The 20510-nt window shown below is 40.9% G+C and overlaps 1 protein-coding gene across 1 annotated transcript; it reads left to right on the top strand.

Moving 5' to 3' along the window:
- The first annotated feature begins 2679 nt into the window (after positions 1-2679).
- On the top strand, positions 2680-18938 carry acvr1ba (activin A receptor type 1Ba). Its single transcript, XM_058642767.1, has 9 exons — positions 2680-2880; positions 12050-12289; positions 12400-12663; positions 13464-13694; positions 14236-14403; positions 14529-14685; positions 15622-15746; positions 15860-15990; positions 16441-18938. The coding sequence occupies exons 1-9, from the start codon at positions 2817-2819 to the stop codon at positions 16564-16566; spliced, it is 1506 nt and encodes a 501-aa protein (XP_058498750.1). The 5' UTR covers positions 2680-2816; the 3' UTR covers positions 16567-18938.
- The last annotated feature ends 1572 nt before the right edge of the window (positions 18939-20510 follow it).

Raw genomic sequence — 20510 nt, 5'->3', positions numbered from 1 at the left:
TGTTTGCGCTGTACTCTACTGATATTTTCAGTTCGAGCATTGGCCAGCAGAGGTCGTCAGTTGACAGGCAAACTGATCCGTGTTGCTGACAGAGGTGCTTCTTACTTTGGGAGAGTTATTGTCTCATAAATGTTTTGCAATCCTGTTTCCATTTGCATTACATCACCGTTGAGTTATTAAGCAAACAAGCAGAGGCGTGTATTTAATCATTGACACTGAAATGTGATCAAAGATCAAAGTTGCAGGATACAACGAGAGATTGATTCATTCACAGGATCTACATGTATGCACAGGAACTGTGACATGGCAAAGATAAGATGATGCTCACAATTCACACAGAGCAGCTGAACAAGACAATGAAAAGGTCGACTGGTGGAAAAGTAGTTCAGGGCATATTTTGCTGCATTTTTCTCAATAATTATAAGGCAATAAACATTAAAATTAATGTTGAGTTATGAATGCAAAAAGTGAGCCAGAAGTTAATTTCAAATCTTATTTTAGCCCCAATAGGTGAAAACTGTGAGATAGTCTACGATGTTAAAAATACACATGTGTATGTACAATTTTGATTTTACTTCTACCAATCACTTAGGTGATTTATTTCATTTTATTTGGTGTAGCCTATGGGGAGGACATAAAGTATAAGTAAGAGTAGAGACTGCATCACAAAGAAAATTACATCTGCATCAGTGCATAGTTGTTTTCTTTTGGTATCTCTTGGGTTTGTACTCCCTTTATCTGTGTGTGTGTGTGTGTGTGTGTGTGTGTGTGTGTGTGTGTGTGTGTGTGTGTGTGTGTGTGTGCGTGTGTGTGTGTTGTCTATCTGCCGGGTTGTTGAACAAACTCCAGTGAGATAATACTCCCTCAAAGCCCCAGTCTGTCTGGTCAGTCAGATGAAGAGCTGGTTATTTTTAACACTGCGGGGGGGTTGGGGGGGGGGGCGTGTTGTGCCAAAACCCCCTGTCTGTTAGTGCCGAAGCCCATCTCACTTCTCCCTCTGTTTCCCTCCTCTGTGTATTCTTTTTCACAGTGGGATCATTCCAAATGGCTCGATAGAGACAGACGGATTTGTTCAGCAGACGACGTGCATTGAAGAAATAAGGGAGATAAATTGGACAGGGCTGATAATGGACAGATATAAAGCCACAGAGGAGAGAGTATGCAGACACAGCCCGGCCCAGGGAAAGATCAGTGAGAGTTCTGGCAGAAAGGACAGGTGATAAAAGCAAGGGAAAAAAACAAGTCCCCAAAGCACCTGGTTACAGCCTGACTATACTTCATCCTGAGCTACACTCTCAATCCATGACAGCTGGAAATGTTGGAGGGGTATGCAGTCTGGGTATCCAGCTGAGAGAGAAATCCTGCAAATGAAGCTCAGCCAAAACACTTTTCGAAATGTTACACCTTCTCACTACAATCTGCTGGTGGGTGGAACTTTCTTAAAATGTAAAGCATGGGCTGCTGTGTAATCTAAGATAAACCGGAGCAACAAACAAATAAAAGACTTTCGGATGGTTTCCATCTAAATATAGGACAAATGCAGAAAGGCCCAGAGTTACCAGGAATGCATCTAATCTACCTATCATTTCAATCTCTTCCTCTGTTGCCTTGTAACCTACAGCCATGATAAGAGATGAGGTCCGTCCCATTGGCTATAATCACATTGGTTTTTATCCTCAGTTTGCCTGACTTCTGAGGAACACTTAGAAATTATCTGTAGCCTAATTGTCTGTGAAAGTCCTCAGTCAACCTAGTTGAAGTTAGTGCAGCTTAAATTAGAGTCATGCATCTGCACAACTGACCCAGCTAGACATTATCAGTCATCTGATTTATCTTCCTTGGGTGGATGGTTAGACCAGGTTTGTTCCAAACAGTCTTGTATAAAGTACCTCAAAGGGATACTTGTATATTACCAGAAAAATGACTTTGGTAGAAGTTGAACTGGAAGATTGTGGGTTCAATTCCTGGCTCTTCTAGTCTATATTGGTCCTTGAGCAAGACACTTGGACTTCATGGTGAATGGCAAACTACTCTTGATTTTATTTGGTAGTAACAAGTAACAAAGATAGTTAAAGGAAATGTAGTGGAGTAAAAGTAAGTGTTGCTAGAAATATAAATAACAAAGTAAAGTAGGCTACATATATGTGGATTGTGTATTTAAGTACAGTAACAAAGTATTTGTACTTACATTACAACACTAGAATGTCCACAAATATTTTATATTTTATTTAAGGTATTGTTGGCAGCAAATGTAACTTAACATGTTTGCTCAAATTTAATCTATAGACCAATAAAATTACTTAGTCATACATCACTGAATCACAAGGGACAAAAACAATAAGGGTGTGAATTGATTATTTTCACTCGTTTTCTTTATTTTTGTTTTTATTTTTTATTTTTTTTACCTTTTGCAACATTCTTTTGAAAATAGATATTTTATTAAGACAGTAATTCGGTCCCCAGAAGGACTAGTTGTCCTGACAAGGTCGACAAGGTCAGTGTTCATACCTATATGTGTGTATTTGAATTTGCAAACTTAGAAATGAGGCTCTGTTTTATTAGGACTAGGTTTTGATCTCCACCAGTGTTTATGCCAGACAAGGTTCTTAATACGCACACTCACATGCGCGCGCACACACACCCCTTTAAACACGTCACTCGCCTGGCTGGTCTGAGTGTGAGTGAATATCTGGTGGTGTAGTGGAGTGGTGTATGAGTGTGTGCGGTCGGACTGTGGTTGTGTTTCAGCCGTGCTAGTGTTGATAACGACAGACTCAGGACGCGTTTCATCGCAGAGAGATGGGAATTCAGAAGAAATGGCTCTGAAACAAACCATTCTAACGCTGCTGGCCCTGGTCGCGGTATCCGCCGTCGGTCATGGTAAGTTTCACCCGAGAAGCTCCACTCCTCTCCGGCGGCTTTTGTCTCGATGTGTTTTCCTGGACTGGGCATCGCCTGTTGTCGCTCATCGCCATGGCGCCCTGTGCTGGGGATTTGGCTAACCGTGTCTGTAGCTAGCATCGGCTTGAGGTCACGCTGTTCGCGTGTTGTTTGTTGTGGTTCTTATTTATCGTGTGGCAAAACACGACGTGTTAATGGCTTGTTCCGAAACACGGAGCCAAGTAGCGAAACCATCACCACAACAACAACATGGTGGGACTGTATGTGTGTGTGTGTGTGTGTGTGTGTTTCAAAGCGCCAGCTAACGTTTGCTAGCCCTCTGGGTAATGAACTGTGTAAAGTTAAATATTGTAGATTGTTTTTTTTGTTTTTTGTTTGCAATAACAATGTAAATGTGTCGTATAATGGCGCGTGGACATATTAAAATGGCTGGTGTTAGACCACACTGGGCTCTTAATGTTTGAATTCATCTCTAGTTGGTTGTTGTGCTGTTTGTATTTATCCAACAGTGTTGTTTGCTTGTGTTTTGCTCGTGTGTCGGTGTTAGCACTGACCGTGCAGTGGTAGCTGGCTGGTGAAATGTGTGCAGTGTGGTTAGTTACTGTCTGCACGCAGGCGGTAAGCGCTGCTCTGCGCTCTGGAGAGAGCAGAAAGGAGTCTCTGAATGAAGGCCCAGTCGACTGTGTGCATAAAATGTGTTTTTTAAGAGTAAATACTGGCAGCTCCTCCATTGCTATCCATTTGTAAGGAGTGAAAAGGCTCCTTAGTGGCCTCCAGCAGAAATTGAATGCTGGCATAGGGCGACAACAGCCGTGCATTCAGCCATCCCAGACAGAAGTCAGAGTTGAAGTCTGGGTTCATTGTGATGGAAATGTGGCAAGTGGGGTCCCTTTGCGGCGCCAGTTATTGGGCTGCTTCAATGTGAACCTCTTGCTGGAGCAGCTGATACCCAGCTCTACAACTCTTCAGTGTCTGCTCACCTCGGACTTTGTGCCCAACACCCATTGTTTATGTCAGGATTTATAAGAACACAGATTGACAAAATCTTACAGATACAGAGGAAATCGATGTTGTCATGTTCCAAAAACGTATTCAAAATATTACTTATATGATCAAAAGATGGTTTCAAAACATGTTTCCCTATTCCAGTTATGGCAATTCTCCATTATCAACTTATTGTACTTTTTATAATGGGTGCATGATAACCTTGTGTTTAAGTGTATGGAGATGGAAGAAATGGATGAACTAGTCACTTATGATACAAAATGTAATGTTAAAAATATGTTGTAGTCACTCACATTCATTTTGGTAAAGTTTCACAACTTGAAAGATTATCCCAATCAAGGAAATTCACCACACTCAACTTATTCTGAGTAATATTTTGTATCATACTGTATGACGAAATTATGTATCGTCCCTCTGACTTTGTGCTTTTACTTGGGGTATAATAGATTATGGACACAGAGGAAGCAGATGAACTTGTGTTAAAAAAACTAGACTTAAAATTTAAAAATGTAAGATTTAAAAAAATTTAAATTATCACAATGCTTGTAAAATCAACTGCCCCATCCCAACCTCTCATTTTGTGCCTTTACATTACAACTTTAAAACAATTTTTATTTTTCGTTCTTATTGTTCTGCCAACCTAAACTGTGTTATAAAGTGACACAATTCAGTTGTGGTTGTCCAAATAAACACTTCCTTCATTGTCATGTAAAGTGCATGTTGTGCTTTAAACCGTTGACTCATCCTTTCAAGGATTGCGCAAATGTGTCGTCTCTCCTTACTTTAGATAGGGGTGCAGTATACCAGTCAATCATTTCATCCTGTGAGGCATGCAGGGAAAGTAATCACACCTGACTGGCTGGTTTGTGTGACTGGGTTATTCCAACATTAACAGTCATGTGTGTGTGTGTGTGTGTGTTTGTGGCCTCATCAGACAGGGGTGATGATGGGTTTGTCCAGCTGGCGGGGTCTGTCACATAAGGGGCCCACAAGTCTGCCTGGAGGCACGGTTTCACACTTCATAATGGATTACACCATGCAGAGGCTGAAACCAGACAAACTTGAAAGTAGCTGTTTGAGAGCATATTCCAGGGTTGTGTGAGAATCCACAGGTTTATTGAATATCCCATGTTGTTGACTTCAATTGTTTTAGAAGTCAGTGGTGTTAGAGGCATTAAAGCAGTTTGCTCGGTTGCATTGAACCCAGTAGCAATGTGATATGGGCACTGATAGCCACACTGCCGTGAGGTAGGGTGCGTCCTTCTCTTTCTTTTTTCTTCCCACTCACTTCAGTCTCTGTTTATCTCATATAAAAGACTTGGTTCTTATCAGTATCCAATCTGTACTTTGTTATCTCTGGTCCCACTTCTGCTTTCATTCACTCCACTGAAGAAAAGTTTTGTTGTGTCAGATGTTGTTGTTTGTTTGTTTGTTTGTTTGTTTGTTTGTTTCTAGGTTAAAGCAGGGCCTCTTGCTAATTCTTGAACTCCCTGCCACATACTCCAATGTCACCAGTCCTGCCAGTCTTGTCATTGTCGATTGTGCTTCTATGTTAATTAGACCAGTTATTGTAAAAGTTAATTTCTTCATTGAGCTGCCCCTGCTGTTTTAATGTCAAAATTTGAGGGTTCTGGTGGAGGAAGTGTGGCCTAGTCAAATCACAACGTGTGTACACCTGCCCAATAGATCAGAGCCAAGGGAAAGTACGGGTAAGGTTGAAACTTATTGGGTTCAAAGGTGTATGTAAATGGGGGTGGTATTTCCAGCTGGTTGGTTAGTTTTTTTTCGTAAGTTCTAGCAGTTGTTGAGGCCTGTTCTCGATAAATGGATGTTTATGCAGCTGGATCCCTGCAGCTAAATCATGATCAAATGCAGTTGCACACACACCTTTTTAATAAGATTTCAAGTGACTTGCCGTTAAACCTCCTCCTCAGCAATTTGTGTTTGCAAACAGGATCTATAATGTGGTGCTGAGTCTGGCCGGGTCAGGTCAGGTCTGAAGTGGTCTACTTTTCCCTCCATAATGACCACGGTTGTTAATGACCTTTGTTAGCCCAGAGGCCCAGAGCCCCTAATTGCTGCAGCAGACAGTATAGCCTCAGACTGACCCAGCTCCACTATTACTGATTTTGGACCACAAGGGATTATTTCTGCCACAGAGCCAGGCCACTTCTCGGTGCCGTTAATTCTACACACCGCTCTTTCTTTTAGTTGAAAGCATTTTTTGTAGCCTATGTAACTGCTACAGCAATATTTACTTTTTTTTTTGCCATACCTTAATTGTTCTTGATGATAGAGTTGTTAGTGTCATGGTACACCCAGACAGACTGTAGCTATACAGTTTCATGTCTATAGGACAAAATTTGACACCAGTTCCCCAGACATCTCTTTGTAGAGGTGTTTTTTTTGTCTGCTGTTGGAATGTAGACCTGCTCTCCTTATTTTCTGTTGGATTGTGTGCAGTCTGCTTGTCAAGTTTTCTCCAGTAGTTCCTGGCAACAATTTGCTTTGATTGATGTGGTTGCTAAGAATATTTGTGTTTGGGGAATGTAATGCAAAAGTGTATCAAATAACCAGTTGTACAAGCAAAGTGTGAACTCATCTATCTCGTTTCTCTGTTCTCAGGCCTCTATGCGCCAAGTTGGATTTTCTTATAAACTGCAATGTGAAAAGTAATTATTTTTGAAAACATTAAATGGAATTTCTTCTATCTTATCTAGTTGTGTTGTGACTGAACCCATTGTCATAGTCCCTTTTTGTATTTCTAATGTCAACAGTGTTAAGGCTGGACTATTTTGATGAGGATGATAACCCATTGTTTGGTGTCATCATTTTCTGCATATGCTTTTGATGCAAAAGTTTTTTTAACACTCCTTTTGGTTTAACCGTTAAAGCCCACACAGAGAAGAACTATGCACCATCCAAGTCAAATTTCCTTGTTTAATTGTTTCACTACCAAAACGGTGTTGTGGTTTGACAGTCAACCATCTCTGTTGTCGGAATAAAATGGAAGCAGCACTGTAGTATGACAAAATAAATCTGTAGTCTGCTAATACAGAGTAGGGCCTTAAAGCTCAAGTCACATGGTCGATGTTTTGGCTCACAGTACTGCAACATACTAGGTCATTAAAGAGGCAGGCAGCAGTGACTGGTTCGGAAATTTGACCGCCAGCTTCAGCAGGAAGTCTGAAGTGAGCCTGTGCTTACGGTTGTGGGGTTTTGCACTAAGACGGAAACGGCAACAACGGACAGAGAGACGGAAAGAGACATGGGTTGGGCAGTAATTCAGTAATGATAATTTTCTTCAATAGCATTATAACAACATTTCACTATATACCACGATATGCATTGTACAGACAGAGTTTTAACATATCATTAATTGTTTGTTTTCTACCCGTAAGTGAGGTCACAATTTTTATATGACATTTATCACAGTAATTAGTGATATCGGCTGACTTGAACAGTTTTATCATAATAACCTTATTGGCCATATCGCCCCATATTAAGAAAAACCCAGACAGACACAGGATGTGATGTAGCCTAGAGGGAGGTGGTTGGTAGAGATAGTCGAAGCAGCCTGAGCCCCAGAGACCTCACTTAAGAATCAGATCAGTAATCTGACCCTCAGATGCAGACAAAGGTAATGACTTTCCTCCTTCCCCTAGCATTGATTAGGACACAGTTGTGGCGTGTGCGTGTGTGCTCGCCTGTATGTGTATGTTGCACTCACACTGTCTGCTGGCGTCTGCTTGTCTTGATCAGCTCCCAGTCTGGTATCTGTATGGATCTAATTTCAGCTAGTGCATTTTGGTAATGGTGCTCTGATCCCCGACCCGTACACACACACACATGCATGCAGGCAACAACTCTCTCTGTCTATGTCACGTAGCCCCCAGAAAACTCCTGGGTTAATGTTAGCCCGCTGCCCTCCACTGCGCAGGCTATTGTGTTTTCTCCAGACTTACCATTCTACAATGCTAAACTCTGTTTTGACAAGGTTGCTCTGCACAAGTAACTCTGAACAACACTCACACTCATGCACTAAACACTGTCATCATGGTTAATGTGTAAAGCTGTTTGGAATGGGACTATGCTGCGGTTTTTCGCTGGGTCCAAGTTAAGACGGTGCCGGTTATGACAACAATGTTTTATTAATCCTCTCCTCACCATGTCTGCTATTTCCTGTCTCAACACGAACGGAATGATAGGAACTTCACACACTAGCTCCAAGGAGCAACTTTTTTTCATGGTGTTCTCCCCTTTTTCCTTCACTGATCCCTTTTCCTGTTATTTACCCCCTTTCGCAAGTCAAAGTCTAGACTAGGTTTTAATGATGGTCGCAGCTGGCCACTTGGGCAGACCTCACTCACAGCTGGGGGGCTCTGCAAGTCCCATTCGTTACCCCCTCTGCCCCCTCCTATGTATTGTCCTGTGCAATTTGGGACCGGCCCCCTTCCTGTCTGGCCAAGCACAGGCCCCATACATTGGGGTTGTTACTGTTAACCTCGGTCTAGTCTGTCCCTTGCGTGCCACCCATCCCCCCTCACAGCTCCATGCAGGAGTGTGCTCCCCCACTCAACTCTACTCTTTGTTCATGCAGGGCCAGTCCAATCCCTCCTCATGTCGTCTTAATCTCTACACAAAGGACCAGTGTAAAGACCACCAATTATGTGGATACAAGAGCAGAGTTCACTCAAAAACCACATACACTGAGCCTCCACTCAGATCCATGTGTATTTAGGCTTGATATTATTCCTACTCTTGCTTTTTAACACTTCTGCTCTGAATCTAGTGATATTCAGGGCAAACAACACACCATTTTGGAAAAGTGGGCCAGGAGTACTTGCACGGGTATTATCTGTCCAGTTTAGTGGCCGCACACACAGGGGTTTGTAAGATGTAGGATTTTTAGCCTCAATATGATGAATTTCTTATCAAAAATGTAAATACCGCATTCTGTTGTACACTCATCCAACTTGGTTACCGAAAGTCTTATTGTTCTCCTATAATTGCAATTTTCTAACATCCACACCTCAGGCAAAAATACATTATGGAATACATATATTACACCAATCTGTGATGCTATAATTGGACTACTACGGCCACTCATAACCAGTGAGTTTTGAGCAGAACTGCATCTTTGTAAGCTTCAGTTTAAAGAAGTCTGAGAAAAAAGAATCAGAAAACTTAGTGCCTGACCCCTCCAGGATGAGAAATTCCTCTGGAAATAAAGCTCATAGCATTTGAGGAGCTTTGAGTTCAGTGATTTGTGTTGTAGCTAATCGGATATGAGCTGGTCCCACATTAAATGTGTTGCACACATGTGTAGTTCCTTTTTGTTCACTTTTAATTCCCCAGAAACTTTTTTTTTCAAATGTCTAAAGGGAATTTCAAACTCGCCAGCATATTCAGATGCTTTTGTAACTCTGGAGTTGAGTCATAAGTAATAAGCAGTGGCTATGGTCATATACGGCATTAACATGTGTCTTGGCTGATCCAATCAGACACGGCTACTTCATTTCACAACTGACATTGGGAACCTGGCCAGATGCTTTTTAACTGACCGACGGATCATTTCCACCCATATGCAAAGAATTAGAATTAGAGTTGAACAGGTGGTACTTCAATGCAGCCACGGACACAATTAAATTGACTGTGCCAAAACAATGTGGCCACATGCATTTGAGGACACATCCAAATCAGACTTTAAATGAGTCCTCTGTGTATTCACACCTGAAACTCGCACATCTGTATTGATGTAAAGGCTCAGAATGAACAGGCCAAGGCCAGTATATCCTCACAACATGCATGCTTTATAAAGAAAGCTTTCCTCCCTTGTATCCAACTCCACAGTGATCTCTTGCACAAAGTGGCTAGTTTGGTGTTATTTATCATGTCTGTTGTTTCATCATGGGTCAGAAGAAAACTGGAAATGGCTTGTGGTTCAGTGTTTTTTCAATTCAAACTGTCTCAGAAGACTTGCCATAAACCAAACTCTTGGTAGACCACAAACCATCCATGGTGGACTCAAAAAAAAAAAAGGCAGCCATGTTTGGTCTCCTCCTTCCTCGGCTTCTGTCTGTATGTCTGTGTACCATCTGTCTAACCACACACCCATGATGGATGTGCTTGTTCATTTCTTGCTTGTCCCTACCAGATCACTGGGGGAATGTATTGGTACATTGTGTTGGGGAAGATGTTTTATTTTATTGTTATTATTACTAACTTAGATTAAGGTACAATACATCTGGTTACATTTAGATCTCTTTTGCTAAAGATTTATCTACTAAAATGAGAACCAGTTAACATCGGTCCTGACCAGCAGAGTGAATCCAGTTGTCTGAATATGTTGAGTATTGTCCTGCTTTTTTAACCTTCTGCTTTTGCCGATGTTTGTTTGAATATGGTTAAAACATTTAGTCCATTAGTGTCGGTTGGCGTGATGTGGCACAGGGCTTGTTTTTCTCTCTTTTTCTTTTAGGCCCAGCCTGCTTCACCTCTGTAATCTGCAGGAAATTCCATCTGCATGCGAACTTCACTGAATTTAGAATCTCTGCCAAGAGTTCCTGCCACTTTCCCGCTCACCTCCTGGAAAGCAACACACACACACGCAAGCAAACACCAAACAGATGAGAAATATTACTGAAACACTGCTTCAAGTGTTCCACATTTCCAGTTACCAATCATTGGACAAGCATAGACACATCAGCATACACGCTACATACAAAAAATGCTGCCACACAGATTGCAACCTCCCAGAGTTCCGTTGAATGGAAACCACTCCTATTACACCAGCGTTTGTGGTTTTGTCCACTTGGATGTTACATGCTCATGGCGCAACCAATCTATTAGTCATTTACACATGTTTTTTTTAAATAACTGAACCATACTGTGAATGACGGCTTTGTCGCGTGACAGCACCACTTGTTCACTAATGTGTTAAAAATCTGTGGACACTTTCATGACAGAGACGGAGGTACAAAATCAAGATCTGCGAGCTCCTGGTCAAAGAAACCCTCAGGATAAGATACAGAGGATTAGTGGGAGCTTGTCACTCTTAACACCTTTTCTTTCCTTTGGGGCAGACATTGTCGGTGGTTCATTCACATCTGAGCCTCTTCTTCTGTTGGAGAACGATATTGGAATTCCTGGTGTTTTGTGTCTCCTCTTGTCGTTGGTGGTACAATGGACTTGTCTTCGCTAAGTCCACAGCGATTAGTCTTGAGTGGTCCGGCCTTTGTTTTGACCCGAGATCAGCTCTTTGCCTGTCACACCTCACTCATGGCCCTGTCAGTCAGACAATTTTTCATTTATCACCAACTTGAGTTCAGTTGAGCTTAGCTGCTTCTCTGTGCCTCTTTACCACCAGTCCTATAATATTCTAACCTTGGCCATTCCTGCTTTTCAATGTTTAGTAGTAGAAAACCTTGGAGGAGGCCTTTTGTGCTGACCTTACCCTAAATGAGAAGCATGCGTGCTCTGACTGAAAATCGCATTTCGCTCCCAAATCTAATCAGTTTGCAGTTTCTTAACACTCTGGGTTTACCAAACGTTCGCTGCTTTTGTTTTAGATGTGACAGATTTGTGCGGACGTTCTGGCACTGACCTAATTTGAGTGTGCAGGCGGACCGTCGTCATTTTATTACAGCAGTGGCAGGAGTTCCATTCTGTCAGCTTTAATAGGTCCCCAAGCAGGAGTGTGCTGTGTTTAATAAAACTCCTGTCTCATTAGCTTTAACAGTGGCAGCTCTCTGTGCTGGTGTGAAAAAAAAACAAAAAAAAAGACGGGAACGAGGCATGGAGCAGAATGCTGCATTAGGGATTTGGCAGGAGTCTTCTCTCCTTGTTGGATTTCACTTTGTCTGTCCCACTGGGCAGGTTCATCTCCACCCCGTGTTTGGGTTCATCTGCAGTGAAGGATCTGGTTTCAGGGCCATCAAGGCTGTCTGTCTGCTGCTGCTGAACATGCTCTGTGTCTGCATGAGACAAAATGCCTACTGCTGAATGGGACACTACACTCTTTATTACGTCCTATTTTAAACCTGTGTGGTTAGTTTGCCCTCTGCTGGACAGAAGGGAAAGTTTTTTTTTTTTTAATTAATTGTATTTACTCATCTGTTTTTTTCCCTGTTGTTTCTTGCAGCTCTGCGTTGTAACTGCACAAACTGTGAGAAGACTGGTTATGAGTGCGAGACCGATGGCGCCTGCATGGCTTCAACATACTACAACCAGGGGAAGCAGCAGCAACATGTACGCATCTGTATCACCCGGGACAACCTGGTCCCGCCTGGACAGCCTTTCTACTGTCTGAGCGCTGAAGGGGTGCTCAACACGCATTGCTGCTATGTAGATTACTGCAACAGTATTGATCTGAAAGACCCAGGTGAGGCTTCATCACTGTCACCCAACTACTTTCAGTTTCAGTCAGACAGTTAACACTTTAATTTGTATCATCTCTGAATGTCTCTGAATGTTGTTTGCCTTCTATCCTAGTTCCGACCAAGGCAGGGAGTGACTGGACAGGCCAAGGCAGTCCTTGGGGGCCAGTGGAGCTGGTGGCGGTCATCGCAGGGCCAGTGTTTCTGTTATGTGTGCTTTTGATGGTCGGCGTGTTCCTCTTCCAGTATCACCAGAGGGCCTACAGCCACAGGCAGAGGCTGGAGGTAGAGGACCCCTCCTGTGACCATCTGTACATGGCCAAGGACAAAACCCTGCAGGACCTCATCTATGACATGTCCACCTCTGGATCTGGCTCAGGTCGGTTCATGTTAACAACTGAATGTAAAAGGGTTTGTGTTTTTTTTATATATATATATATATATATATATATATATATATATATATATTCATATATATATATATATATTCATATATATATATATATATATATATATATTCATATATATATATATATATTCATATATATATATATATATTCATATATATATATATATATATATTCATATATATATATATATATATATATATATTCATATATATATATATATATATATATATATATATATATATATATATATATATATATATATATTCATATATATATATATATATATATATATATATTCATATATATATATATATATTCATATATATATATATATATTCATATATATATATATATATTCATATATATATATATATATATATTCATATATATATATATATATATATATATTCATATATATATATATATATATATATATTCATATATATATATATATATATATATATTCATATATATATATATATATATATATATTCATATATATATATATATATATATATATATTCATATATATATTATATATATAATACATATATGAATTGCACTGTCAGCCAGAGCAGTAGTGAAGCGGTCTTCCATAAGTCGTTCTATAAATACACAGCTGAGCAATTAACTCTGCTGCAATACCAGTGAAATAATCCTGACCTAGAATCTGCTCAGGGTGTTTCCACCAGCCCTCATCTAAAAAACAACTCTATGTGGAACAATATCTAATGTTCTTGTCTCCCTCTCTCTCTACTGCCTCTCGCAGGTTTGCCACTGTTTGTGCAGCGGACGGTGGCCAGGACTATTGTGCTACAGGAGATAATAGGAAAGGGTCGGTTTGGTGAAGTGTGGAGAGGGAAGTGGCGCGGGGGAGACGTGGCGGTGAAAATCTTCTCATCCAGAGAGGAACGCTCCTGGTTCCGAGAGGCCGAGATCTACCAGACAATCATGCTACGACATGAAAACATCCTCGGATTCATTGCTGCAGATAATAAAGGTATGAACCCCAACATTTTTGGCATTAAAAGAAAGAAAGAAAGAAAAGGAAAACTAATGGTAAATAATGGTTTTGATATTATACTGCATGTTTGGTATTATACTGCATTTACCACAGTTGTAATGTGCTGAAAAAGCTTTAAAGGCAGCCTTGAATGTACATTTAAAGAGCTGGAAGTCATGGTGTACACTTATACCCACTTACATTACAAAAAAAATGTTTATCTTATTTTTAATGCATTTTCCAGCTTTGTAATAACAATGGTCAACAGTCTGATAATACTGAGATAATATTATTTCAGAAGAAATATCCTGGTCATTTTCCCTGATTACAAAGCGATTACTTGGTGATTTCTGCAGAAATAAGATGGTATTAAAAAGGTTAAATACCATGCTTTAACCTCATTGTTACTATACTGTAAAAGTGTTTTTCAAATTGAATTTAGATTTCCTCAGTTTAACCAAAACATCTATGAATTTAGTTGAAATCAATACCTGAACTGCACGTTGTCTGACTCGTCTTGCCGCTTGCTCTCTGTCAGATAACGGCACATGGACTCAGCTGTGGCTCGTGTCGGACTATCATGAGCACGGCTCTCTGTTTGATTACCTGAACCGCTACTCCGTCACCATCGAGGGCATGATCAAACTCGCACTGTCGGCAGCCAGCGGCCTGGCACACCTACACATGGAGATCCTCGGCACTCAGGGTGAGACTAAGTGGACATGTTAAAGGACGGCGTGCAGTCACCAGTCCCACTCTAGCCAGCTACGTGCTGATTCTGCTGAGCTCTTGAGGCTGAGATGTAATCATGTGCTGTCTGTCCTCCTGCAGGTAAGCCTGGTATCGCTCACCGTGACCTCAAGTCTAAAAATATCCTGGTTAAGAAGAACAACGTGTGTGCCATCGCTGACCTCGGTCTGGCCGTCCGCCACGAGTCCATCACAGACACAATCGATATAGCACCGAACCAGCGCGTGGGCACTAAGAGGTAAATGTTTCCATACCCCCCTTTTACACATTAGCACACAAATGTAGTTGCATGATTCAATTTGTTTACACAAACGAACGGCACTGGTGTCTGTTTCCAGCTGTGGGACTTGACTGCACACTTCAAATCCACTTTAAAAACTTGACAGACTATAGATTATATCTGACCCTTAGAATGCTGATGTGGTGCTTTGCATGAGTATAAAAAACATTATTCCAGACCTGCAGACATCTTCAACTCCCTGATAATATTTTCCTTATCACAAAAAAAACAAGATATTAAAGTTATAGCAGATATAAAGTGATCACTACACAAGCAGAATCTGTGGCTGGTGGATTCCCATATTAAAGATAAAGTCATTCAATCTTCTATATACATGTCCTCTATTCTCACTTTGAATGTATATTATGTAGAGGTTTGAACAGCGTGGTTTCCTGCTAAAATGGCGTTGTTTTCATCATGGAATTGCATGACGTCAGCTACCAGAGCTCTATATACCAATCCTGGTCCTCAAGGACACGCTGCCCTGCATATTTAAGATGTCACCCTGCTCCAACACGCCTCAAGAGTCAAATGGAGGTGTGTTGGAGCAGGAAAACATCTAAAGCATGCAGGGAGAAGTGAAGTGGGTCCTTGAGGACCAGGATTGTGAAACACTGCCCCATATAATTCTGTCCTTATATCTTCCTATAATGTCCGTTCAGATTAAACTGTCCCAACGTGTTTCAGAACTACAATGATCGTGGTGCCCGTATTTTGTAGTTTGTCTGAACATTCTGAGAATAAAAACAGATGCATTCATTTCAGTATGACCTAAACTGCTATAATATCATAAATCGCAATTATTTTGTTCAGGATAATCGCGACGATTGATCACTGAGTCGCGTAAGGAAAATCCTATTTGTTTCTATCTCTAACTCTCTGCGTCCACTTCAGGTATATGGCTCCAGAGGTTCTGGACGAAACCATCAACATGAAGCACTTTGATTCCTTCAAGTGTGCTGACATTTACGCGCTGGGCCTGGTCTACTGGGAAATTGCGCGCCGCTGCAACACGGGAGGTAAGACTGTAACACAGCAAAGCAACGGGGGAAAAAGTGAACGTGTGAACGTGTGGGTCTCATAAACCAAAGCGTGAAAGAAGCACGGACTGAGAAGGTTTCTCCATCTGCAGGCATTCACGAGGAGTACCAGCTGCCCTACTACGACCTCGTCCCGTCAGATCCCTCCATAGAGGAGATGAGGAAGGTGGTGTGTGACCAGAAACTGAGGCCCAACGTGCCCAACTGGTGGCAGAGCTACGAGGTATTTCACACTCTGTATACATGCAAAAGTAACAGCTGCACACGGGGGGTTCTAAATATAGGTGAACGGGCTGTATATGAAGGCGGGCGTCTCACATGAATACACATTAAAAAGGAACAACAGTGCGACTGTAACACGTGTGTGTATGTTTTTCTATTACAGCTTTACGCGTGTGTTGAATAGAAACAACAAAATGATTCACATAGATAGATAGATAGAAACAAACAACTTTACTACAGGACTTAATGGAGCCTTTTGGTTAAAGAGCTTCTACATACTGCTGTATTAACCGTTACAGTTACATAAAAAAATAATGAATTAAATAGTTACCAATGCTGTTGATGACATTAGGTGTTGTGTCTGATACATTTATGAAGCACTGTAAGTCACTGTCTACATGTCTAGCTTCAGGTTGTAGAGTAACTCGTGTGTCTGTCCTCTCCTGTGCAGTCGCTGCGTGTGATGGGGAAGATCATGAGGGAGTGCTGGTACGCCAACGGAGCGGCCAGACTCACCGCCCTGCGCATCAAAAAGACTCTGTCTCAGCTCAGCGTGGAGGAGGACGTCAAGATGTGAGCGCCGGGGCGACCCCGGGGGAGGAGGGGGGGGGAGACGCGCTGGAGACGCACAGCCAGACCCCACAGAAACACTCCGATAGGAAACAAACACTAAAGACAGACTGCAAAGACAAAAAAACCCTGCCAGTTTTAAAGCCACACTCCAAGTTGTGACAAGGCCTACCTCACCTTTTTAGCCAAAACTACTGAGAATCCCCCGCCCCCACCAGAACATTTCTCCCCCCTGCCTTCCTTTGACCCTTGTGTTTCCTTCCTGTGCCCGTTGACCCCTCCCCTCTCCTCCCTCCCTTCCCTTCTCCATGGGCCACAACACCACAGCACTACCACTGTTAATATCATCTCACTTGACCTTTTTTCTGTTTTCCATTAACCATGGCAGGAATTATTTCTATTGTACAGTGATGGGATTTTTTTTCTTCTGTTTTTTTTTTGTTTTGGTTTTTACCTCTGAAACTTTCCCATGATGGACAAACCTTGTCCAGAAGAGTCGAGCATGTTGCAGGTTTATAAGTTTTTAAATAGCACGCGTGTTCTGTTGGCCATTCTGTCACTGAGTGTGTGTGTGTGTGTTAGGGGGCGTCGTTTCTGTGGCTACATCCACACTACTGCATTTATGTCTAAAGCCACACACGTAAAAAGACAATAATTACTCATTGCATTTAAATCTGCTTCCTGTTTACACCTGAATGGTCATATATTCTGGTGTGTTATTAAGGACGCAGATTAATCCTGATATGGTGCTTCAGTGTCCGTTTTGGACACGGATTAAGTATTCGTAGTATGGATGTAGCCCAAGACACTGGTACGCCCTCTGGTATCAACTGTAGTTGTAGACAAAAGCGGCACGAGCGGCTACGTCGTGCTTTCGCTAAAAAAAAAATTCAAATAAAAAAAAAAATCCCACAGACAGAAATGTAACTGGAGCTTCCTCATCACGCGACGTGTGAGACGTGTGAGACATGTGAGACCTCGCCTCATCAGGGACGTGGTTCCCGTCCTGGTGTTAGTTTGAAATGTGGCAGGGAATAATGTTTGGGATGGTTTTTTTTCTTTGTTTTTATTATTTATTTGTCGATTTTGATATTTTTTATTTCATATTGATGAACACTGTGAGATGAGATGTGTGTGTTGGGGGTGGAATGTAACGTTCACCGTTATTCTTCTTCAGCGGACGTCGGGGTGGACGTAGCCATAACCCCGCAGGTGAGCGCTAATGACATCATGCAAACTGAGCAAATAAGAAGCGTATGAAAATGGCAATGAATTTAGTTTTGGGTGTTTTTCCAGATATGTTTTGTGTTTTATGTAAAGATATCATGATGAGTGTTTTTCCTTTTTGACATTAGACACTACTGATGGGTACATATGATTTGTGTATATATAAAAACATGCATTTGTTCCTTTTATACCACAAGCACCAGTGTGATTTGTTGTTGTTTTGGCTTGAATGGTACTTTTCAGAAGTCTTTACTGTGATCTGTCTGCATGGTTTCCAACTGTGCCAGGAAATAGTCTGTGTCACCTGCTGGAATTTGTTTTTCACGTGCTCCCCTCATGGCAGTTTGGTGGTACTACTGATCCCAGTTCATTTTTTATTTTATTTTATTTTTTTTAAATCTACAATTGTTAGAAACACTTTGAGTTCTCGTCAGAGCTCGGTAATGCATCTCCTTCTCATTTACACTGGAATATCAAGGAGCGGATTCTCTTTTATTCTGGTGTTTTACGACTGTTGACACATATACAGTATGACGTAGTCGAGGACTGACACGCTGTAAAGTAAAAGTGCACGTTTTCCTTCTACTTTGTTGCCTGCAGCTGTGAGTAGTGGCCACACACACACACACACACAAAGTATTAACACTGACATGTTGTCACCATTGGGCTGTGCACTGTTACGTCCACATGGACTTCAGTTAATGTTGGTTTATTCCATCACTTGACCCAGAATCCATGTCCTGTGAGTAACCATTTTGCATGCAGTCTCAAACACTGGGTCCTCTACTCTGAGGTAAATTAACGTCCCCTCCTCCTCCTACCTGGTTCCTTTTTTCTTTCCTTTTTTCTTTTTAATCTCCCTTTAGTTCAGGTTGTTGGTTGTGTACCCCAGAAATGTTGCTGCTATTGTAAACATGGGTAGATGTCCAGCAGAGGAGGAGGAGAGACAGACTGCTGTCAGTTGAAGCAAAATTGTCAAAAAAAAAAAAGAGAATCTCACCCTGTCCATGTTTGGTTTGTTGCCATCAGACATCATGTTCATGTATGTAATACTTCAAGATTTTCAGAAATCATGTTGTGCAAAATCTTTTCAGAATTAGTTGAAAACATGTATATAGATGATGATAAAACATTAAATTCCTCTTTTTCTTACCTGGGACTTCAGCTGTGTTGCTTCATTCAAGATGTCACACTGTGGTTTTTTTGTTTTTTATGTCCATGCTAATGATACAGGCACAGCGGTGAGACAATGTGTGGGCTGAGGCCCCCTAGTGGGTTGTGAAGCTACTGCAGGTAGTAGGTGGTGAAAGCAAAAGGAAAATGGTCAGTTTTGAAATTAGGTTCCAAATGACCAGGGTTATAATGTAACTGGACTTTCACATATCTGTACTCCTTACTCCTCCATCATAAATATGCACATGCTTCAACATGAGGTTAAGTTTCTTGCTCAAGGACACACAGATTAGCAGAGCCAGGAATTGAACCCACAACCTTGAAAGACTTTAAAGTTAAAAGACAGCTCGCCCTACCACTGAGCTAACATGGCTCATTGCTAACTCCTCACTTTGTTTTACTTATAAAAGTACATTAAGTACATTTTATACCAAAAAATACTTCAAATAAATGTCAGACTTTAAGACTTTTTAAAGACTTATTGGTAAAAAGGGCGTTTGTTTTCATTTCTTTGTAAAGATGAATGAAAAAAAGTCTTTAAAAGGGAGCTTTACTGAAAACTCCACCTTCCCATACTACTTTGTTTCCTCCCTACTCCTAACTTAAGACCTCACATGATTTTAAAAACTGTGTATATATTATATGCATTAGGGGGACAAGTCTTTATCCAGCCCCTTTGTAATCAATAAAGTCAAAAAGTGTAGAGAAATAAAATTGGAAAAAAAGAAATAAATCAACCACTGGATATCCTTTTAACAAAGATAAAGCTGTACATAAATATAAATATATGTAAAATGGCAAACTAATATCTTTATGTATATGAACCAGAGTGTTTTGCATTTACTTGTTTTTTCTATTAGTGTTTTTGCTATAAGCTCTCAGAGAAAACGTTTGTTAAACTAGGTTTGGTCTTCTATCAGCTGCGAGGAGAAGCCGAGGTAATCCGGGGGGAGAAACCCCCCCCTCCCCCCCAAGTCTTTTCATCGAGACATGAAAATCACTTCTCGCTTAAAAGCAGTACAACGGTGAATAGCATTTGTATTTAATGTAATATTGTTCGTGTTTATTTTTTCATTTTATTTATGCTACTGCTTGTCAATTACCAAAACCTGTCCCTGAATCGCTCCCAATTGGATGAATATACTCTTGAATGGAAAATCTTGAACTCCCTAGAATGTTGTGTTTTGCTTTTTTCTATCTTCCCTATAGAAGTGAATGTGTTGGTAAACCTTGTGAAATGTTTACTTGGCCTCATGTATGTTATGACGTAATACTCAAAAGTTAATCCCATACTTAACCTGGTAATGAATTGCACTCTCGTAGTATAACGGAGAACTTCTCTAAAGTGGTAGATATTGATCGAGTATCCGACGCAGTGATATATATATATATATATAAATATATATATATTTTTTGTTATGTTTCTATTTCAAGGGAAGACCATGACGAGACATTATGCCGCTCACTGGATTTTAGAATGAATCATTTTTAACTTCTCTGAATCTTAATTTAAGTTCTCTGCATATCTTTTAATTTAATAAAGTTTGCTCA

Source organism: Solea solea, chromosome 11, assembly GCF_958295425.1.
Source record: "Solea solea chromosome 11, fSolSol10.1, whole genome shotgun sequence".
NCBI classification, from domain to species: domain Eukaryota; kingdom Metazoa; phylum Chordata; class Actinopteri; order Pleuronectiformes; family Soleidae; genus Solea; species Solea solea.
This window is presented reverse-complemented; position numbering and strand designations above follow the sequence as displayed.